Below are 18,619 nucleotides of genomic sequence, written 5' to 3'. Positions count from 1 at the left end.
CCGCGCGGCTGCCGGGCGGCAAGTCTGGTGACGCTGAGTCATCAGCTGGCTGGCGGCTGGTTTGGGAGCTGCCAAGAGAACAGGGGCGGGGAAGGCGTTGCCGTGGGTGGCCACGAAATGGGGCGTGAAATCCGGCCGGGTGGCGTGCGAGCGAGCGTGAGTGTGAGCCCACCACGTGCCGCACAGGCGTGGGAACTCCCGCCAGGGGCATCTTGTCTCCCTGACCAACGCGCATACCGGCTGCCCAGGAGAGCCGTCCTTTCCAGCCCCGCGCAGTCCGGCCTTGCGCTGAGCAGCTGCCGCGGCAGGGCTCAGCGAATGCAAAGCAGCGAGGCCTGGCCTGCGGCAGGAGACTTGTCCTCACGGAGGTGCAAGTCACCCTCCGTTTGACGGGCAAAGGCCGGGCGCTAGGAACCCAGACAGACCTTGCCTGCGGGCCGCGGTGAGTCTGGGGAAGAGGCGGGGGTGGGGGACAATCAGCCGAAGAGAAGCGCCCCCCCACGATGGAACCCCACCGTGCGACGCACAAGCAGGGGGTGCGAGGAGGGAATACCGAGGTTTGTGCTCCTCTCTTCGGCACCCCCGCCGGCATCCTGCCCCTCCGGTGCCCGCCCTTCCAGAAGAGACTCACAGCATCCTAGCACTGGAACAGGCCCCAAGAGGCCTCGAGTCCAGTCCCCGGCCCTCCCGGCACCATCGAGACCATCGCTGACAGGCGTCTGTCCAACCTGCTCTTCAATATCCAGGGAGGGAGATTCCACCAACTCCCCAGGCAATTTCTCCCAGTGTTTGGCCACCCTGCCAGGCAGGAAGTTTTTCCTAACGTCCAGCCTCAACCTCCCTTGCTGCAGTTTAAGCCCATTGCTTCTTGTTCTATCCTCAGCGGCCAAGGAGAACAATTTTTCTCCCTCCTCTTTGTGACTCCCTTTTAGAGACTTGAATGCTGGTGTCATGTCCCCTCTCGGTCTTCTCTTTTCTAAACGAAACCAGCCCAGTTCTTTCAGTCTCCCCTCGCGGCTCGTGTTCTCTAGACCCTTCAGGGGGTAGCCGAGTGAGTCTGTACAGATAAACTTCAACAACAAATGGTCTGGTCGCTTTTTATAGACTAACAAAACACTTCTTCAGATGACCGGAGTTTGGAGTTTAGGACGTGGGGGGGAAGGAAAAAATGGAAGGAGACGGGAAACGAGGAGCAGAGGGTATGAAAATATCAAAGGGAAAATCCAGCAGGCAGAACTCCAGACCTGGCATCATTCTTGTTGCTCTTCTCTGGACAGTCTCCAATTTCTCCACCTCTTACCTGAAATGGACACAGCACTCCAACTGAGGCCTAAGCTGCGCCTCCCTCCCCCGGCTGTGGCAGATCCAGGCCGGGGCTGGCTTAGGGCTTCTCCCCACGGCCGTTGGGCTGGGTTCCCTTGGCAGACGGCGGCCGCGCCCCTTCCAGGGAACGTGGCTGACGAGCTCCGTGTCGCACGGACGCTGGTCTCTCTCGTGGCAGAAGTTGGTCCAGTAAAAGACATTCCCTCTCCCGCCACGTCTCTGAACCCAGAGAGCGAGCCCGTGAGCTTTGGATCGGGCCCTCGCTCACGCGGGTGATGGGTGGTGCCCTCTGAGGCCCCTCTGCTGCTGGGCCGGGCTGGCCAGTGCTGCAGGGAGCACACGTGGGGCGCCGAGTCCCACCGGGCCCCAGGGCTGTGGCTGCCCCGTGATGGAGCAGCTTGGGGCTGGGCTGGCCGGCCTCTGCAGGCTAGTGTCCCGGCGCTCCTGGGTGCACGCGGCCGTGTCCAGGTACAGGAAACCCAGTGCGGAGGCTCTTTAGCTGTGTCTAGGTCCTGAGTTTTCCTTCCTCCTGCGAGCAGGCAAATAAACACGTGCATTTGCGGCATGGGCGTGAGAATGAGGGGACGTATGCGTGTCGGTGTGCGGGCGTGCATAGGCAGGCGTGCATGGGTGTATGTGTGTGGGTGTGCAGGCGTGTGCGGGCGTGCATAGGCAGGCGTGCATGGGTGTATGTGTGTGGGTGTGCAGGTGTGTGCGGGCATGCATAGGCAGGCGTGCATGGGTGTATGTGTGTGGGTGTGCAGGTGTGTGCGGGCGTGCATAGGCAGGCGTGCATGGGTGTATGTGTGTGGGTGTGCAGGCGTGTGCGGGCGTGCATAGGCAGGCGTGCATGGGTGTATGTGTGTGGGTGTGCAGGCGTGTGCGGGCGTGCATAGGCAGGCGTGCATGGGTGTATGTGTGTGGGTGTGCAGGTGTGTGCGGGCGTGCATAGGCAGGCTGTGACGGCGCGTTGGGGTTCCCCCGTAATGGCACAGACAGACTCCACCGGCCAGTAGAACAGAGGGAGTTTATTGCTTCTCCAGGATGCAGCCCAGCACAGATGGAATCTGGTTACAGGGCAGACCTAGGATGCCTCAGCCCCCCTTGAGATGGGGGAGCCTGGGCCCCTAAATCCCAGCCCGTTGCCTAGGCTGCTTCCTCCATGATACCAGCCAGAAACCTCACTCCCTCACTTCCAGCCCTGCCCCCAGCCAGGGCTCCACTCCCCTTCTTCCCATTGTTCTGCTCCCTGGGAGATACTGGTCAGACGGGTTCGAAGCCCCCTTGCATAATGACTCATCCCCTGCCCTGCTGGGCTGTGCTGCAGGCAGCAGCCAGGGGAGGTCACTCACAACCCAAGCCTAGCAACCAGCAAGGTACCCACGCTACGTCACACAGGCGTGCATGGGTGAATGTGGGTGGGTGTGTAGGCGTGTGTGGGCGTGCATGCGCAGGTATGCAGGCGTGCATGGGCCTGCATGTGCTGGGGGAGCCAGTGTTGACAGGCAGGTACGCATGGGTGTGCATATGTGGTTGTGCAGGCCTGTGTGAGTGTGCATACATGGAGGCACATGCATGAGTGTGCCTGTGCTAGCATGCAGGTATGCATGGACGTAGGTGGGCGTGTATGCGTCGGGGGCATGCATGGGCGTGCCTGTATTGGCAGGCAGGTGTGCATGGGCGTCTCTGTTGGTGTGCAGGTGTGCATGGGCTTGTGTGCGTGGGTGTGCAGGAGTGCATGGGCCTGCATGCGCTGGGGGAGCATGCATGGGCGTGCCTGTGTTGGCAGGCAGGTGTGCATGGGCGTATGTGTGTGTGTGTGCGTGGGCGTGTATGCATCGGGGGCATTCATGGGCGTGCCTCTGTTGACAGGCAGGTGTGCATGGGCGTGCCTGTGTTGGCAGGCAGGTGTGCATGGGCGTGCGTGCCTTGGGGGCATGCGTGGGCGTGTCTGTGTTGGTGTGCAGGTGTGCATGGGCTTGTGTGCGTGGGTGTGCAGGAGTGCATGGGCCTGCATGCGCTGGGGGAGCATGCTTGGGCGTGCCTGTGTTGGCAGGCAGGTGTGCATGGGCATGCGTGCATTGGTGGCCAGGGTGCAGGAGTGGACCTGTGTGCCCTGGAGTGTGTGCACACCCAGATTCTCACTCCCCCCAGCTCTTTGCAAGACCTCCCCCCACCCCCAGCCTCCGAGCACTCACGTGACCCCCTCCTCCCCCAGAAAAGTCTTCTTCACTGACTACGGGCAGATCCCCAAGGTGGAGCGCTGCGACATGGACGGGCAGAACCGCACCAAGCTGGTGGACAGCAAGATCGTCTTCCCGCACGGCATCACCTTGGACTTGGTCAGCCGGCTGGTGTACTGGGCCGACGCCTACCTGGACTACATCGAGGTGGTGGACTACGAAGGCAAGAACCGGCAGACCATCATCCAGGGCATCCTGGTGAGCGCCGCCCCGCCCGCGGCCCCTGAGCCAGCGCCCCCGGGGAGCAGAGCCCAGCCCGGTACAGCTGCGAGGGGCGGTACTGTGGGGCCGGCCAGACGCCTCATCCCGGCTCTTCCCCGCAGGCCTGGGCCAGGTGCTAGAATCTCCCGAACCGACCCGCGAGCCAGCGCTCCTGCCGGGGCCACGCCGGTTCCTAAGCCCCTTGGCTGCGGCCGCAAGGGGTCGTGTGCCGGCACTGTGGCCTCATTGGACAAGGGCTTTTTAACCCCTGGGGCAAACAGCGGGTGGGGGAGACTGGTTGAAGTCCGACGTGGCTGAGGTCGGTAGGTCGGTCAGTGTGAGGCGACATCGGCCTGCTCTCGCGCTAGGCTAGCCGTGGCGAAGGAGCATTAGAGCCATGCTGGGCTGGCTGGGTTAGTGGACGTTACCCAGCTCTTTCTGGGAGCCCCCAGCAGCTGCCCTTGTCTGTGTTCGCTGCCCAGAAGAGCTGGTGGAAAGGGGCAGGTTCAGGGAGTCTCCTAGTTGGAAACATTTTTGGGGGCAGAGGAGGAATTCAAAATTGGCCAAAGATTTTCAACACAAAGGCTTCGAGAGCGGAGCGATTTCCTACAGCGAAGCAAGGGGAGGTTGGTTTAAAGGTTGAAATTGACCCGGTCGGGGAAGGGGAGCAGCGGAGATGGCTAGTTTGGGAAAAGTTCTGAGATTTGGATTTTTTTTTCATCCGGATTCCGGGCGGGAAATGTGTTGTTGAAATCTGGGATATTCGTGCGGGGCGGGAAAAGCGCGTCCCTGCCCAGCAGTGTGTGCAACCATGCGCCAGCTCCGCCAGCCTCTGCCCCCTAGTCGGGTCAGGGGTGTGTGTGTGGTTTCCCATCGCCCCTTGGAGGCTGCCCCGTGAAGCAGCACCCCGGGCACTGGGAGAGGCAGGGAACCGGGCTCTGTTCCCGGGGGTTGCTCACGCTCACCCTGGCACGGTGCTTTTCAGATCGAGCATCTCTACGGGCTGACCGTCTTCGAGAACTACCTGTACGCCACCAACTCGGACAACGCCAACGCTCAGCAGAAAACCAGCGTCATCCGGGTCAACCGCTTCAACAGCACCGAGTACCAGGTGGTCACCAGAGTGGACAAGGGCGGAGCCCTGCATATCTACCACCAGCGGCGGCAGCCCACGGGTAGGGGGCCAGGTCGTGGCCTGGGGGCGCACAGGGGAGGCTGGCGTGCGGGCACAGACCCTGTCCTCTCTGTCGGGGCTCGGGAGCTTGGAAGAAATCGAGGCGCCTGGGGATGGGGCAGGACTCGTCCATTACCCCGGTGTTCGTCCAACCCCATGTCACATGTAGGGTCAGCCCTGCTGTTCCATCCAATCCTGTGTCCCGTACAGGATCAGCCCCGCTGGTCCGTCCATCCCTGTGTTCCACCCGTGCAGCCTGTGCTGTCCTGGGTTCCCAGCCGATGTCTGGGGAAGGGGCTCAGGCACCCCGGGTTCCCGTGGGCTCCCCCACTGCCCGCCCCCGGCAGCAACTCCTGCGTGTCTCATTCCCGGGGCCGGCTGGTTTAATCGGTCCTGCCCATCCGGCGCGGCTCCGTGCTCTGCTGCCTGCCTCCGGGAGCGAGAAGTGACAGCTGTCCCTAGTGGCTCTCCCGAATGGGGCCTGGGCCGGTGTGATTAATTACCGTCTCGCGGAAAGGAGAGGAGGCAGATGGAGCCAGATGAGGCTTCGTGAAATATGAATGGCGCCCTCCCCTCTGTGGCGCGCCCCTCGCCATGCCTGACGCTCGGCCGGCGCGAGAGCCTTGAGAGCCATTGAAGGCTCCAGCGCCGGGTGGGTTTTTCCCTCCTCCCTCCTTGTAGTGAATCAATTTGCAAGTTTAAAATCCTCTTAGCCTCTCCAGCCCGCTCGGCGGTTTCCAAAACACAAAACTGAGCCGTGGATCCGGGCGCTGGGAGCGCGGCGTGGCCAGAGCCGGTTCCCCTGCAACGTGGGCAACGCACGGGCAGGTCAGGGAGCTGGACTGGCAAAAGCCGGCTTGTTAGTGCCGCAGAAGAGGCCCTGTCCCTGTGGGTACCGAGCCTGCCCCAAAGGGCTCTCCATCCAAACTGACAGGCTGGGGAGAGGAAAGAGAGAGGGCTGCCTGGTGGATGGGGCTCTGGTGGCTAGGGCTCTGCCACTGAATTCCTGGGTAACCTTGGTCAAGTCCCAGTCTCTTGCTGTGCCTCAGTTTCCCTCTCTGTAGCATAAGGAGCATGCCCCAGCATGCTGGGAGTGATCTGGCTGGGCAGCACCATAGCAGTGTTTCCCCTTGGGACCTGAGACCACAGTGGTGATGGGAGTGTCCCAGGGTTACACAGGGAGTCGGTGGCAGAGGCAAGAATTGGAGGCAGATCCCCTGAATCCCAGTCCAGCTCTGTAACCACAAGGCTGTTCTGCCTCACCCTGGGCTGCCTCCCTGGGGTGTGGTGTTGCTGGGGGCATGCAGCTGTTCCCTAGAAGTGCCTGGCGGGGCTGGGTGGATGGTGTTGCCCTGACACTCAGGCAGCGTGCTTGGCCCTTGCTGTTCCAGTGCGGAGCCACGCCTGTGAGCCAGACCAGTTCGGCAAACCCGGCAGCTGCTCCGACATCTGCCTGCTCGGGAACAGCCACAAGACCCGGACCTGCCGGTGCCGCTCTGGATTCAGCCTGGGCAGCGACGGGAAGTCGTGCAAAAGTGAGTCGAGTCCAGGCAGGGTGTTGGCGGGGGGTGAACAAGCTGCAGCTGCTCTGGGGAGGAGCCGGGGCAGGTACAGCGGCACGCACTCAGGCCCCGTTTGCACGTGCAAATCAGGCAGTTACAGGGTCCATCGGGGACTTGCGCATTCAGGAGTAATTGCCTGCAGCCCGTGCGCTTGTATGTGCGAATCAGGCATTACGTGCGCAACGGGGCACGTGTGCACGTGGAGCCCTGTCGTGCGACAGAATAGTGACAGAGCTCGGCCTTTGCTCGGGGACGCTGCAAACGCAGGCTAATCCCTCCGGGGGGGGGGCCGGGTTTCTGTTCGTTTTCAATCAGGACTCTGGGCGGCCTCGCTGCGTCCAACCTCGAATTTCCCTGGGGCAGCCACGGAGATCCGCTGTGCGAAGCCGCCGAGCGAAAAACACGATTATATTAGTCACTGGGTGTTGCTGAATTTCCCCCTTTCCCCGCCCTGAGCGGCGGGGTGGTCTCGCTTGACGGGCCGGAGGGGCGTGCGGGGGCTGGGTTTGTTTCCCTGCGGGTCGTTCGTCGCGAGGGCCCCGTGCGAGTCACAGGGCCAAGAGTCGCTCCGGGGGCAGGTCAGAGCCACGTCGTGGTGACGTCAGCGGCTCCAGATCAAACGGCCGCCCGGTGACCCAGCGGGGTCCGTGCGGAGGCCTCCGCTGTGTGGGAATTTTCCCAGCTTGCGCCTGCTGGGAAATCCAGACCCCTTCCCTTCCCTGGAGCGTGGCTGTTACAGAGCTCTTCCGACACCTTCCCCCACGCCCCTCCTCTCCCTGGGATCCTCCCTCGGAGCGCTGGCCCCAGCCTGTGGTGGCGGTTGTGTCTAACCGGTTCCCTGTTAATTGGGAGCTAACGAGCGGGGCGATGCAGGGCTCTGGGCCAGGCGACCGAGGGCTGGTTCCGGCCGCAAGCCAGGGCCTCGCGCTGAGAGCAGGGGCCGCTTTCAGCCATTTTGGTGGGCCGGGTGGCAAAGACCCCACCGTGCCCAGCCTGCCCCGGCCAGTCCAGCTGCCTCGCCCCCATCGGTCAGCGTGTTCGTAAGTGGAGCCCGTCGCCGTGGCCGTGGCCAGTTCTGCGCCGAGCACTGGCCAACGTTTGGGCCTGCGACTGCCCAGCCTCGTGTCAGTTCAGAGGTCGAGCAGTTACCGGGCAGAAACGTCCCCCCTTCACGCACCTTCCCCCGCACCCTAAAGCGCCGGGCCGGCCAGCCAGAGCGCAGGCCCTCAACCTGCCCAAGATGGCGTCTCCCGGGGCAGGCCCGGAGGTTCCTTTGCCGCCCTGCCAACTGAAGTAAGAAAGCTGTAGCCGCCGATCGGTCCCCCTCTGAGCCGGGGGTCACGAGCCGTCTGCCCCTTCCCCGAGGGCCGGAGCCTGCCGGGCGGGCAGGGGCTGCAGGTGATCAGGGCCTGGGATTGCTGGCCTCACTCGGCCGCAGGCTCCTGGTGTGTCCGGGTGGTGAGTGGGCCAGCCGGAGCCTTGCAGGGCAAAGCCGCCGGAAGCCCAGCGCTGGGAGCTCGGCGCGTCTCGGAGCCGGCAGGCGGGAGCCACAAGGGACTGACCCCCCGCCCCCTTTGCCTTGCAGAACCGGAGCACGAGCTGTTTCTGGTGTACGGGAAGGGCCGCCCTGGCATCATCCGGGGCATGGACATGGGGGCCAAGGTGCCGGACGAGCACATGATCCCCATCGAGAACCTCATGAATCCCCGGGCCCTGGATTTCCACGCCGAGACGGGCTTCATCTACTTCGCCGACACCACCAGCTACCTGATCGGGCGCCAGAAGATCGACGGGACGGAGCGCGAGACCATCCTGAAAGACGGTGGGTGAGGTGGGGGGCTGGCTAGGACTCTGCCGGGCGGAGGGGCCAGGAGGATGGTGCCGCGCCTCGCCGGGAGGTGGCCCTGGCAGATCTGAGCCCGAGAGCGGCTGCTGTTCCATCCCCGGGCGTGTGCCAGTAGCTCAGGACGTGCCGGACCGGATCGGACCGGGGTCCGTCTTGTACGTCCTGCCACCCTGCAAGGGCCAGCGCCTGCTGCCGCAGAGGGAGGGTTCTGCAACCCTGCAGCTTACGGCCCAACCTGCCATTTCCTCCTGACCCCGCATTTAGCTGGGCATGGAGCATGACCATTAGGGAATCCTGCCCCCCCCCCCCCCCCCCTTGGTGAACGGGCTCCTGCTAGGCAGCGGATTTCAAGTGGCTGCCACCACGTAGGTCTTGCAGCTCCTGCCCAGCTCGCTGGAGGGTGTCGCTGTGGACGCTGGCGTGCCGGCTCTCTCCCCCCCCGGCGGCCTGACACCAGGATCCCCCCAGGCCGGGCTGCCTGCCCGGTCACTGCCAGAGGGACCCGTCGGCGGGGCCTGGATCTGGGCCCTTTCCCTCGTGCTGCGTCTGGTGGCGAACCCGCTGCTGCCCTGCCCGCTCCGTCCGTGGCCTGGGCCCCCGGCTGCTTCCTCCGGCCGCCGTGGCCTGCCCCGGTGTTTCCATGGCGATCCCGAGGGCCAGGATGCCGGTGGTGTCCACGTGGCCCCTCTGCGTTCGGCTGGCGGGGGGACGGGGGGTGGTTCTGAGCCGTGGCCTCTCTCCCGCGCAGCCATCCACAACGTGGAGGGCATCGCCGTGGACTGGATGGGGAACAACCTGTACTGGACCGACGACGGGCCCAAGAAGACCATCAGCGTGGCCCGGCTGGAGAAGGCTGCCCAGACCAGGAAGACGTTAATCGAGGGGAAGATGACGCACCCCAGAGCCATCGTGGTGGATCCTCTGAACGGGTGGGTGGCCACTAATGGCTTCGGGCAGAGTGGATCCCAGCCGGGGTCTGTGCTGCGCCTGGCACACGGAGGGGGGGGGGGGGGGCTGGATCCCAGCTGAGGTCTGTGCCGTGCCTGGCACACGGGGGGGGCTGGATCCCAGCCGGGGTCTGTGCCGTGCCTGGCACACGGGGGGGCTGGATCCCAGCCGGGGTCTGTGCCGTGCCTGGCACACGGGGGGGGGGGGGGGGGGGGCTGGATCCCAGCTGAGGTCTGTGCTGTGCCTGGCACACGGGGGGCTGGATCCCAGCCGGGGTCTGTGCCGTGCCTGGCACACGGGGGGCTGGATCCCAGCGGGGTCTGTGCCGTGCCTGGCACACGGGGGGGCTGGATCCCAGCCGGGGTCTGTGCCGTGCCTGGCACACGGGGGGCTGGATCCCAGCGGGGTCTGTGCCGTGCCTGGCACACGGGGGGCTGGATCCCAGCCGGGGTCTGTGCTGCGCCTGGCACACGGGGGGGGGGGGGGGGGGGGGCTGGATCCCAGCCGGGGTCTGTGCCGTGCCTGGCACACGGGGGGGCTGGATCCCAGCCGGGGTCTGTGCCGTGCCTGGCACACGGGGGGGCCGGATCCCAGCCGGGGTCTGTGCCGTGCCTGGCACACGGGGGGGGCTGGATCCCAGCCGGGGTCTGTGCCGTGCCTGGCACACGGGGGGGCTGGATCCCAGCCGGGGTCTGTGCCGTGCCTGGCACACGGGGGGGGCCGGATCCCAGCCGGGGTCTGTGCCGTGCCTGGCACACGGAGGGGCCGGATCCCAGCCGGGGTCTGTGCCGTGCCTGGCACACGGGGGGCTGGATCCCAGCCGGGGTCTGTGCCGTGCCTGGCACACGGGGGGCTGGATCCCAGCTGGGGTCTGTGCCGTGCCTGGCACACGGGGGGGCTGGATCCCAGCCGGGGTCTGTGCCGTGCCTGGCACACGGGGGGGCTGGATCCCAGCTGGGGTCTGTGCCGTGCCTGGCACACGGGGGGGCTGGATCCCAGCCGGGGTCTGTGCCGTGCCTGGCACACGGGGGGCTGGATCCCAGCCGGGTCCTTGCAACTGTCTAGTGCAACTCCCGCGTGACCCAGACTAAAAACGTCCCCCCGGCAGTTCCTGCAGGGAGAGGGGAGGGGCCTTGCCAGCCGCTCCCCCCCCCCCCCCCCCGTGCTGCGGCGAGGAGGCCTCCTGGCTCACCCTACTGAGGGGTTCAGCCGGGAGGGAGGGGCGGGGGATTGCCATGTGCACACACTTGTCATGGGGAATGGGGGGGCTCCCACAGTCACCCCCAGCAGCCTGGATGGCTGTCGCGCTTCCTCCCGTCAAAGGCGGCCCCTCCCCTCCCCTCCCCTGCGGCTGCCGTCCTCTCAGCAGGAGTCTCCCCATGTAACCCTGCTCTCGCTCCGGGCAGACCCAGCCAGAGCCCCGGCGCGGGGTCCCAGCCCTCGCTGGGTGAGCCGGGCCTGGCCAGGGGCGCGAAACGACCCGTCCGGCTCCCGGTGCCTGGGCCGTGCCCAGCACAGTTCTGCACCCGGCCGGGGGGGCCAGGGGCTGTCTGCGCTTGTTCGCGCGCGGCGGGGTGATATCTGCCCGGCATGGCCAGCCCCTAGCTGGGTGGAAACGCGGCTCCGCTCCCGGGGACCCACCGGGGCGGTACTGGGTGCCGGGCTTTAAGAATCCCTGCTTACATGGCACAGCACCCGCAGGGCCCCAGTGCGCTGCACAGAGAGCAACCGGCGCGGCCCTCAATAGACTGAGAGTAGGAGGGGAAACTGAGGCACGGAGCGAGGCCGTGACGTGGGCCAAGCCAGTGGCAGAGCTGGGATAGGATCCAGGGCTGCTGCGTCTCGGGCCAGCGCGCCTCCCACTAGGCCCCGCTGCCTGACCCCCACTTCCCGCTGTCTCAGCTGGATGTACTGGACTGACTGGGAGGAGGACCCCAAGGACAGCAAGAGGGGCAAGATCGAGCGGGCCTGGATGGACGGCTCCAACCGCAACGTCTTCATCACCTCCAAGACGGTGCTGTGGCCCAACGGGCTGAGCCTGGACATCCCGGCCAAGCTCCTCTACTGGGTGGACGCCTTCTACGACCGCATCGAGATGATCTTTCTCAACGGCACCGAGCGCAAGGCGAGCCAACGCCCCCTCCCCGCCTCCCCCTGGGCCGGCGGATCCCCTGGCTCCTGCCGGCTCTGCCCAGCCGCTGCCTCCGGAGTCGGGTCCCCGCAGGCCGGGCTCATAGGGCTGCCGGTGGAGACCACGTTTGCCGGGAGGGAGCCCAGCAGCCTTGCCATGGAGGGTTGATTCTACCCCCAGTCCTTGGGCTGGGCACTGTCCAGGCCCCCGGGCCCCCAGGTCCCCGGACCCCTTGCCAGGGCTGGGGAGCTGGCCCAGACGGCGCAAAGGCTGGAGTTCCTGGCTCGGTTGCCCACCCCGGGGGGCCGTCGCTGAGCCTCGGGGCAAAGATGCCGAGAAGGGCTGGGGTGGGGGGATTTTCGCCTGCCTCCCATTGGGAGGGGATCCCCCCCCCCCCCAGGGCTTCGTCCCCCGGCTCAGAGGGGGCGCGCGCTCCATCGCCCCTCCCCGGCGCCGAGACTGGATGCCTGCGTCCTCCCGGGGCTCCGAGTCCGGCTCCTCCGCTCCTCCCCGGCAGCGGGGCCAGGCCGGCTCCCCCCGCCACCCCCGGACCAGCACGAGCCACCGTCTCTCTGCCGCCCCCCCGCAGATTGTCTACGAGGGCCCGGAGCTGAACCACGCCTTCGGGCTCTGCCACTATAGCAGCTTCCTCTTCTGGACCGAGTACCGGAGCGGCAGCATCTACCGGCTGGAGCAGTCGTCCAAGGCCGTCACCCTGCTGCGCAACGAGCGCCCGCCCATCTTCGAGATCCGCATGTACGACGCCCAGCAGCAGCAAGGTACGGCCGGCGCCCGGCCCTCAGGCAGCCCCGCGGAGCCCCGGGAGCGGGCGCTGGGCCGGGGCGAGCCGGGATCCCTCGGGCGCCTCGCTCTGGGGGCTGGGGACCCCTGGATCCCTCCCTCTGCCCCACGGCGCTCAGCCCTGGCTGTTCTGCCCGCCGGCCCCTGCCCTCCGGGCCTTTCCGCCTGTTGGTCCAGGCCACACCCAGGACTGGGGAGGGGCACCCAGCTCTGCAGAGAGACGGGCCCGTCCCCAGCCAGGATAGGTCTCCCCCCACCTTTATCTCCCCATCCCTCTTGATCCATCGGCCCCTGTGGAGTCCTCCTGCCCCCCTCGGTCCCCAGGCACCTCCCCCCGTCCCTGGCACCCCTGCCTGGCGACCCTCCGCCCCGCGTCTGTCTGTCCCCATACGCCTCTGTCTGTCTAGCTGTCCACCCGTCTCCCCCTCCGCCCCGTGTCTGTCTGTCCCCATACGCCTCTGTCTGTGTAGCTGTCCACCCGTCTCCCTCTCCGCCCTGTGTCTGTCTGTCCCCATACGCCTCTGTCTGTCTAGCTGTCCCCCCGTCTCCCCCTCCACCCTGTGTCTGTCTGTCCCCATACGCCTCTGTCTGTCTAGCTGTCCACCCGTCTCCCCCTCCGCCCCGCGTCTGTCTGTCCCCATACACCTCTGTCTGTCTAGCTGTCCCCCCGTCTCCCCCTCCGCCCTGTGTCTGTCTGTCCCCATACGCCTCTGTCTAGCTGTCCACCCGTCTCCCCCTCCGCCCTGTGTCTGTCTGTCCCCATATGCCTCTGTCTGTCTAGCTGTCCACCCGTCTCCCCCTCCGCCCCGCGTCTGTCTGTCCCCATACACCTCTGTCTGTCTAGCTGTCCACCCGTCTCCCCCTCCGCCCTGTGTCTGTCTGTCCCCATACGCCTCTGTCTGTGTAGCTGTCCACCTGTCTCCCCCTCCGCCCTGTGTCTGTCTGTCCCCATACGCCTCTGTCTGTGTAGCTGTCCACCCGTCTCCCCCTCCGCCCTGTGTCTGTCTGTCCCCATACGCCTCTGTCTGTGTAGCTGTCCACCTGTCTCCCCCTCCGCCCTGTGTTTGCCCATCTATCCATCCGCCCCCCTCCCACGTGCCCAGGGACTTGGCTCAGCCAGGCGCTTAACGTTGCCCTGCTAGGGCTTTGGTGCCTTGCTGTATCAGGCCCGGCCATGGGTCTGGCCCCATCTGCCCTGGGTAGGCCCTTCCCCCGGCACCCCAGGGCTGCATGCACTCAACCCCCCTGCCCGGCTGTCCTCACGCCCGCCTTGCCCCCGCAGTGGGCACCAACAACTGCCGGGTGAACAACGGGGGCTGCAGCAGCCTGTGCCTGGCCATCCCCCGGGGCCGGCATTGCGCCTGTGCCGAGGACCAGATCCTGGGGAACGACTCCGTCACCTGCCGAGGTACGTCGCCGCGGCTCCCCTTCCGGGCCGTGCTGCAGGGTCTGTGGGCTGAGCCTCCCCCACCCACCCTAGGGAGCCCGTTTCCTGGCCACGCCCACGCCCCTCTCACCCGGAGCTGGGTGCACCAGCGCTCAGGGGAGCGGGGGTCCGGGTGACCTTGGGGGAGTCCCGGTCTCACGCGGTGCCTCAGTTTCCCCATTTGCACACTGGAGGGCCGGTCTTGGCCGTGCAGAGCCGGGGAGGCCCAGGGCAGCGGAGGGAAAACCAGGAGCGCCCCCCCCGTGCGCTGCCGGCCGCGAAGGAACACGCCAATCAACCCCTCCCCCCCTCCTGCTTTCTCCTCGGCAGCCAACCCGTCCTACGTCCCCCCTCCGCAGTGCCAGCCTGGGGAGTTCGCCTGCAAGAACAGCCGCTGCATCCAGGAGCGCTGGAAATGCGACGGGGACAACGACTGCCTGGACAACAGCGATGAGGCGCCGGAGCTCTGCCGTGCGTAGGGGCGGCCGGCTGGGTCAGACCTTCCCTGCGCGCCCCCTGCCCCAGCCCCAAGAGAGACCACGCCGGGTCATAGCCTGCCAGAGGGAGGAGAGACAGCCGGGGGGCAGGACTCCTGGGTTCCAGGGCAGGGGGGAGGTCTAGTGGTTACAGCAGGGGGAGCTGGGGGGGCAGGACTCCTGGGTTCCTGGGGGGGGAGGTCTAGTGGTTACAGCAGGGGGAGCTGGGGGGGCAGGACTCCTGGGTTCCTGGGGGGGGAGGTCTAGTGGTTACAGCAGGGGGAGCTGGGGGGGCAGGACTCCTGGGTTCCTGGGCAGGGGGGAGGTCTAGTGGTTACAGCAGGGGGAGCTGGGGGGGCAGGACTCCTGGGTTCCTGGGGGGGAGGTCTAGTGGTTACAGCAGGGGGAGCTGGGGGGCAGGACTCCTGGGTTCCTGGGCAGGGGGGAGGTCTAGTGGTTACAGCAGGGGGAGCTGGGGGGGCAGGACTCCTGGGTTCTGGGGCAGGGGGGAGGTCTAGTGGTTACAGCAGGGGGAGCTGGGGGGGCAGGACTCCTGGGTTCCTGGGCAGGGGGGAGGTCTAGTGGTTACAGCAGGGGGAGCTGGGGGGGCAGGACTCCTGGGTTCCTGGGGGGGGAGGTCTAGTGGTTACAGCAGGGGGAGCTGGGGGGGCAGGACTCCTGGGTTCTGGGGCAGAGGGGAGGTCTAGTGGTTACAGCAGGGGGAGCTGGGGGGGCAGGACTCCTGGGTTCTGGGGCAGGGGGGAGGTCTAGTGGTTACAGCAGGGGGAGCTGGGGGGGCAGGACTCCTGGGTTCCTGGGCAGGGGGGAGGTCTAGTGGTTACAGCAGGGGGAGCTGGGGGGGCAGGACTCCTGGGTTCCTGGGGGGGAGGTCTAGTGGTTACAGCAGGGGGAGCTGGGGGGCAGGACTCCTGGGTTCCTGGGGGGGAGGTCTAGTGGTTACAGCAGGAGGAGCTCGACTCCTGGGTTCTGTCCCCAGCTCCAGGAGTGGGGGGGCCTAGTGGTTACAACAGTGGGGAGGCTGGTGGGTGGGGAGGGTCAGGATTCTTGGAGTCTGTTTACAGCTCTGCCACTGTCTCCCTGAGTAACCTTGGGCAAGTCCCTCCCCCGTGCCTCAGTTTCCCCAAAGGGGGCCAAGCTGGTTCCCGGGAAGGCATGCGGCCGGGCTCTCTAGTGCTCAGATGGCGTTGGCTGGGGAGGGAGGGAGGTTCACACCCCGGGGTCCTGAATCCCTTTCCTCTCCCCCGGCCCCGCGCAGACGAGCACACCTGCCCCTCGGACCGCTTCAAGTGCGAGAACAACCGCTGCATCCCCAACCGCTGGCTCTGCGACGGCGACAACGACTGCGGCAACAATGAGGACGAGTCCAACTCCACCTGCTCGGGTGAGGAGCCCGCTGGCCCGGTCCCTGGCGCCGCGCGAGCCCCAGCTGGAACGCGAGCACGGTGCGCACGCAGCCCTGCAAGGCACCGTGCTGCTGAGCGGGGAGCCTGCCCAGGGGCTGGGCGCTCTGGGTTGTTGTTCGGCCGTGCCACAGGCCTTAGGGCAGGGCCTGATCTCGTTAGCAGGCTCCCTGGTAATTAGTTGCCCCCTGCTGCAGCCTCAGCTTCTCCCCGCACCCTGCTGATTTGCCCCCCTGGGCTTTTACTGGGCTGCCGCCAGGGTCACTGACGCCCCGTGTCTCTCTCGCCCCGTGCCCAGCTCGGACCTGCCCCCCCAACCAGTTCTCCTGCGCCAGCGGCCGCTGCATCCCCATCTCCTGGACCTGCGACCTGGATGACGACTGTGGGGACCGCTCCGACGAGTCAGCCTCCTGCGGTGAGCGGGGGTGGGGGGCCGCAGGGGCAGGGGCCTTTGCCTCCCGTCCCATCCCAGGGCAGGGAACCAGCTGCCTCAGCGGGGCAGGATGTAGGACGTGGGGCCTGTCCCCTCTAGGGGGTGCCCTTTCTGATCCCGGCGGGGGGCGGGGTTAGGATTAACCTGCCTGCCGGGTCCTCACCGTCAGTTTCAGCAGGCGCCCAGCAGCTGCAGTGAGGCAGCGAGAAACCTGGCTGCTGTAGCTGCAGTGCTAGGGATGGGAGTGGGCAGGCTGACACGGGGTGGGTTGCGAGGGGACCCAGGGCCTGGTAAGCCGCCCCGAGCCAAGGGAGCCCCCCACTCTGCACAGTTATCTCCCCACTGTCACCTGCTTTCCCGTGGAGCAGGGTCGGCGCCCGCGGGCCGGCCCGCCCGGCAGCCTGGGCTGACCCGCCTCGGAGACCGGCCCGCCCGGCAGCCTGGGCTGACCCGCCTCGGAGACCGGCCCGCCCGGCAGCCTGGGCACCCGCCTCGGAGACCGGCCCGCCCGGCAGCCTGGGCTGACCCGCCTCGGAGACCGGCCCGCCCGGCAGCCTGGGCACCCGCCTCGGAGACCGGCCCGCCCGGCAGCCTGGGCTGACCCGCCTCGGAGACCGGCCCGCCCGGCAGCCTGGGCTGACCCGCCTCGGAGACCGGCCCGCCCGGCAGCCTGGGCTGACCCGCCTCGGAGACCGGCCCGCCCGGCAGCCTGGGCTGACCCGCCTCGGAGACCGGCCCGCCCGGCAGCCTGGGCACCCGCCTCGGAGACCGGCCCGCCCGGCAGCCTGGGCTGACCCGCCTCGGAGACCGGCCCGCCCGGCAGCCTGGGCACCCGCCTCGGAGACCGGCCCGCCCGGCAGCCTGGGCTGACCCGCCTCGGAGACCGGCCCGCCCGGCAGCCTGGGCTGACCCGCCTCGGAGACCGGCCCGCCCGGCAGCCTGGGCACCCGCCTCGGAGACCGGCCCGCCCGGCAGCCTGGGCTGACCCGCCTCGGAGACCGGCCCGCCCGGCAGCCTGGGCACCCGCCTCGGAGACCGGCCCGCCCGGCAGCCTGGGCTGACCCGCCTCGGAGACCGGCCCGCCCGGCAGCCTGGGCTGACCCGCCTCGGAGACCGGCCCGCCCGGCAGCCTGGGCTGACCCGCCTCGGAGACCGGCCCGCCCGGCAGCCTGGGCTGACCCAGCCCGGCTCTCCCCATGTCCTGCCACGGGGGAGGCCGGCGGGTGTTCGTGGCGCTGACGGGGCCTGTTCCCTTCTTCCCCCCCCAGCTTACCCCACCTGCTTCCCCTTGACCCAGTTCACCTGCAACAACGGGCGCTGCATCAACATCAACTGGCGCTGCGACAATGGTGAGTGGGTTCCCCGGCTGGGCGCGGGCGGCGCTGGGCGCGGAGATCAGAAGCAGGAGGCCCCGGCCCCGGGGAGGCTGTGGGCGGCGGCTTTGGGGAGGCCTTTTTGCAGGCGCTGTTTCTGCCCCAGGTACCCCCCTGTCCCCCGGCACGTTGATCCACCAGCGGGGCGCCCCCCTGGAGGCGCTGAGCTAGGGCTGGAAATGGACGTGCCGGGTACCCAGGCTGCCCGTGCTGGGCTCAGGGAGCTGAAGCTGGGGCGGGCATCCGGGATGGCAAGGTTGGAATTCTGCCCTCCTGCCAGTCCCTGCCACTGTCTTGCTGGGAAGCCCTGGGCATGTCCCCTACTCCCCTGGGAGCCCTGGGTGCTGTCCTGGGGCGCAGTGAGCAGGGCTGGACCGAGGGCGTGCAGGATGAGCGAGGCATGGGCTTGTAGAGAGCGGGGTGGGGGCGTGCCTGCGTGCACATGTAGGTGAGCATGCGGGCGAGTGTGTGCGTGGGCGTATCGGGGGAGGGGTGTCTGCTCCCCACCCCGCCCTGCAGGAGGGGGACCGCTGCTGTGCCGTGCTGCGAGGCGCAGGCAGGTGGGGGGCCGAGCCCTGCCTGGAGCAGGTCCAGGGGACTCCGGCGTGGGCCTGGCTCGACACAGCGTGTGGCCGCAGGGATCGGGGGGCAGCCGTTCCCCTGGGCACAGCGTGGGGCGGGTTCTGCATCTGCAGCAGGCGCCAGGCTCCCCCGGTTTATGTCGGTCACCGGAACGACTCAGCAGCGTTCGTTTTAATTCACGGCGCCAGCGCCGGCGGCCGGAGCTGATGGCAGGGGAGATGGGGCTGTGTGTGCTGGGGGGGCCCTGATGTGTGGCAGACTCTTTCCCCACGGCCAGAATTAACCACCCATCTCCCTTCCGCGGTGCCCACTCAGCCCTCTCAGGTGTTCCCCGTGGGCACCGACCCAGGGGGCTGGGGCTGGCTCTGGGCACTAGGGCCTGGCTTGGCATTTCTCCCCATCCAGCCAGCAACTCGTGTCCTATCCCCGCCCGAGGATCCCCGGTAGGGAGCCGCGTGGGGAGGGGTCCGGGCGCCCTCCCCTGCTTCTGATCTCTCTCCGCCGTGCCCGCACAACACTCCTCTGGCGTCGGCGTCCGTCTGTCCAGCTCAGTGTCTGTTGGTCTGCCTGGCAGTGGTGGTTTTCTGTTGCTGTGTGGTTTGGTTCTGTGCCTTCCCTGTGCCCATTTTCCTGTCTTTTTGTTGGTTGGTTTCTGTGTTTCAGAGAAGGATTGTGGGGA

General features: G+C 67.2%; 1 protein-coding gene across 1 annotated transcript in view; it reads left to right on the top strand.

Moving 5' to 3' along the window:
* LRP1 (LDL receptor related protein 1) overlaps positions 1-18,619 on the top strand; it is a 170,964-nt gene that overhangs the window by 91,634 nt on the left and 60,711 nt on the right. The window contains 12 exon segments of the mRNA XM_075901813.1: positions 3,542-3,764; positions 4,753-4,942; positions 6,333-6,476; positions 8,089-8,325; positions 9,098-9,278; positions 11,200-11,422; positions 12,018-12,207; positions 13,512-13,637; positions 13,986-14,126; positions 15,408-15,533; positions 15,851-15,967; positions 17,254-17,334. Coding sequence (XP_075757928.1) covers positions 3,542-3,764; positions 4,753-4,942; positions 6,333-6,476; positions 8,089-8,325; positions 9,098-9,278; positions 11,200-11,422; positions 12,018-12,207; positions 13,512-13,637; positions 13,986-14,126; positions 15,408-15,533; positions 15,851-15,967; positions 17,254-17,334 — 1,979 coding nt within the window.

Source organism: Pelodiscus sinensis, chromosome 19, assembly GCF_049634645.1.
Source record: "Pelodiscus sinensis isolate JC-2024 chromosome 19, ASM4963464v1, whole genome shotgun sequence".
NCBI lineage: Eukaryota > Metazoa > Chordata > Testudines > Trionychidae > Pelodiscus > Pelodiscus sinensis.
The sequence above is the reverse complement of the archived record's forward strand: the minus strand, read 5'-3'. Positions and strand labels throughout refer to the sequence as shown.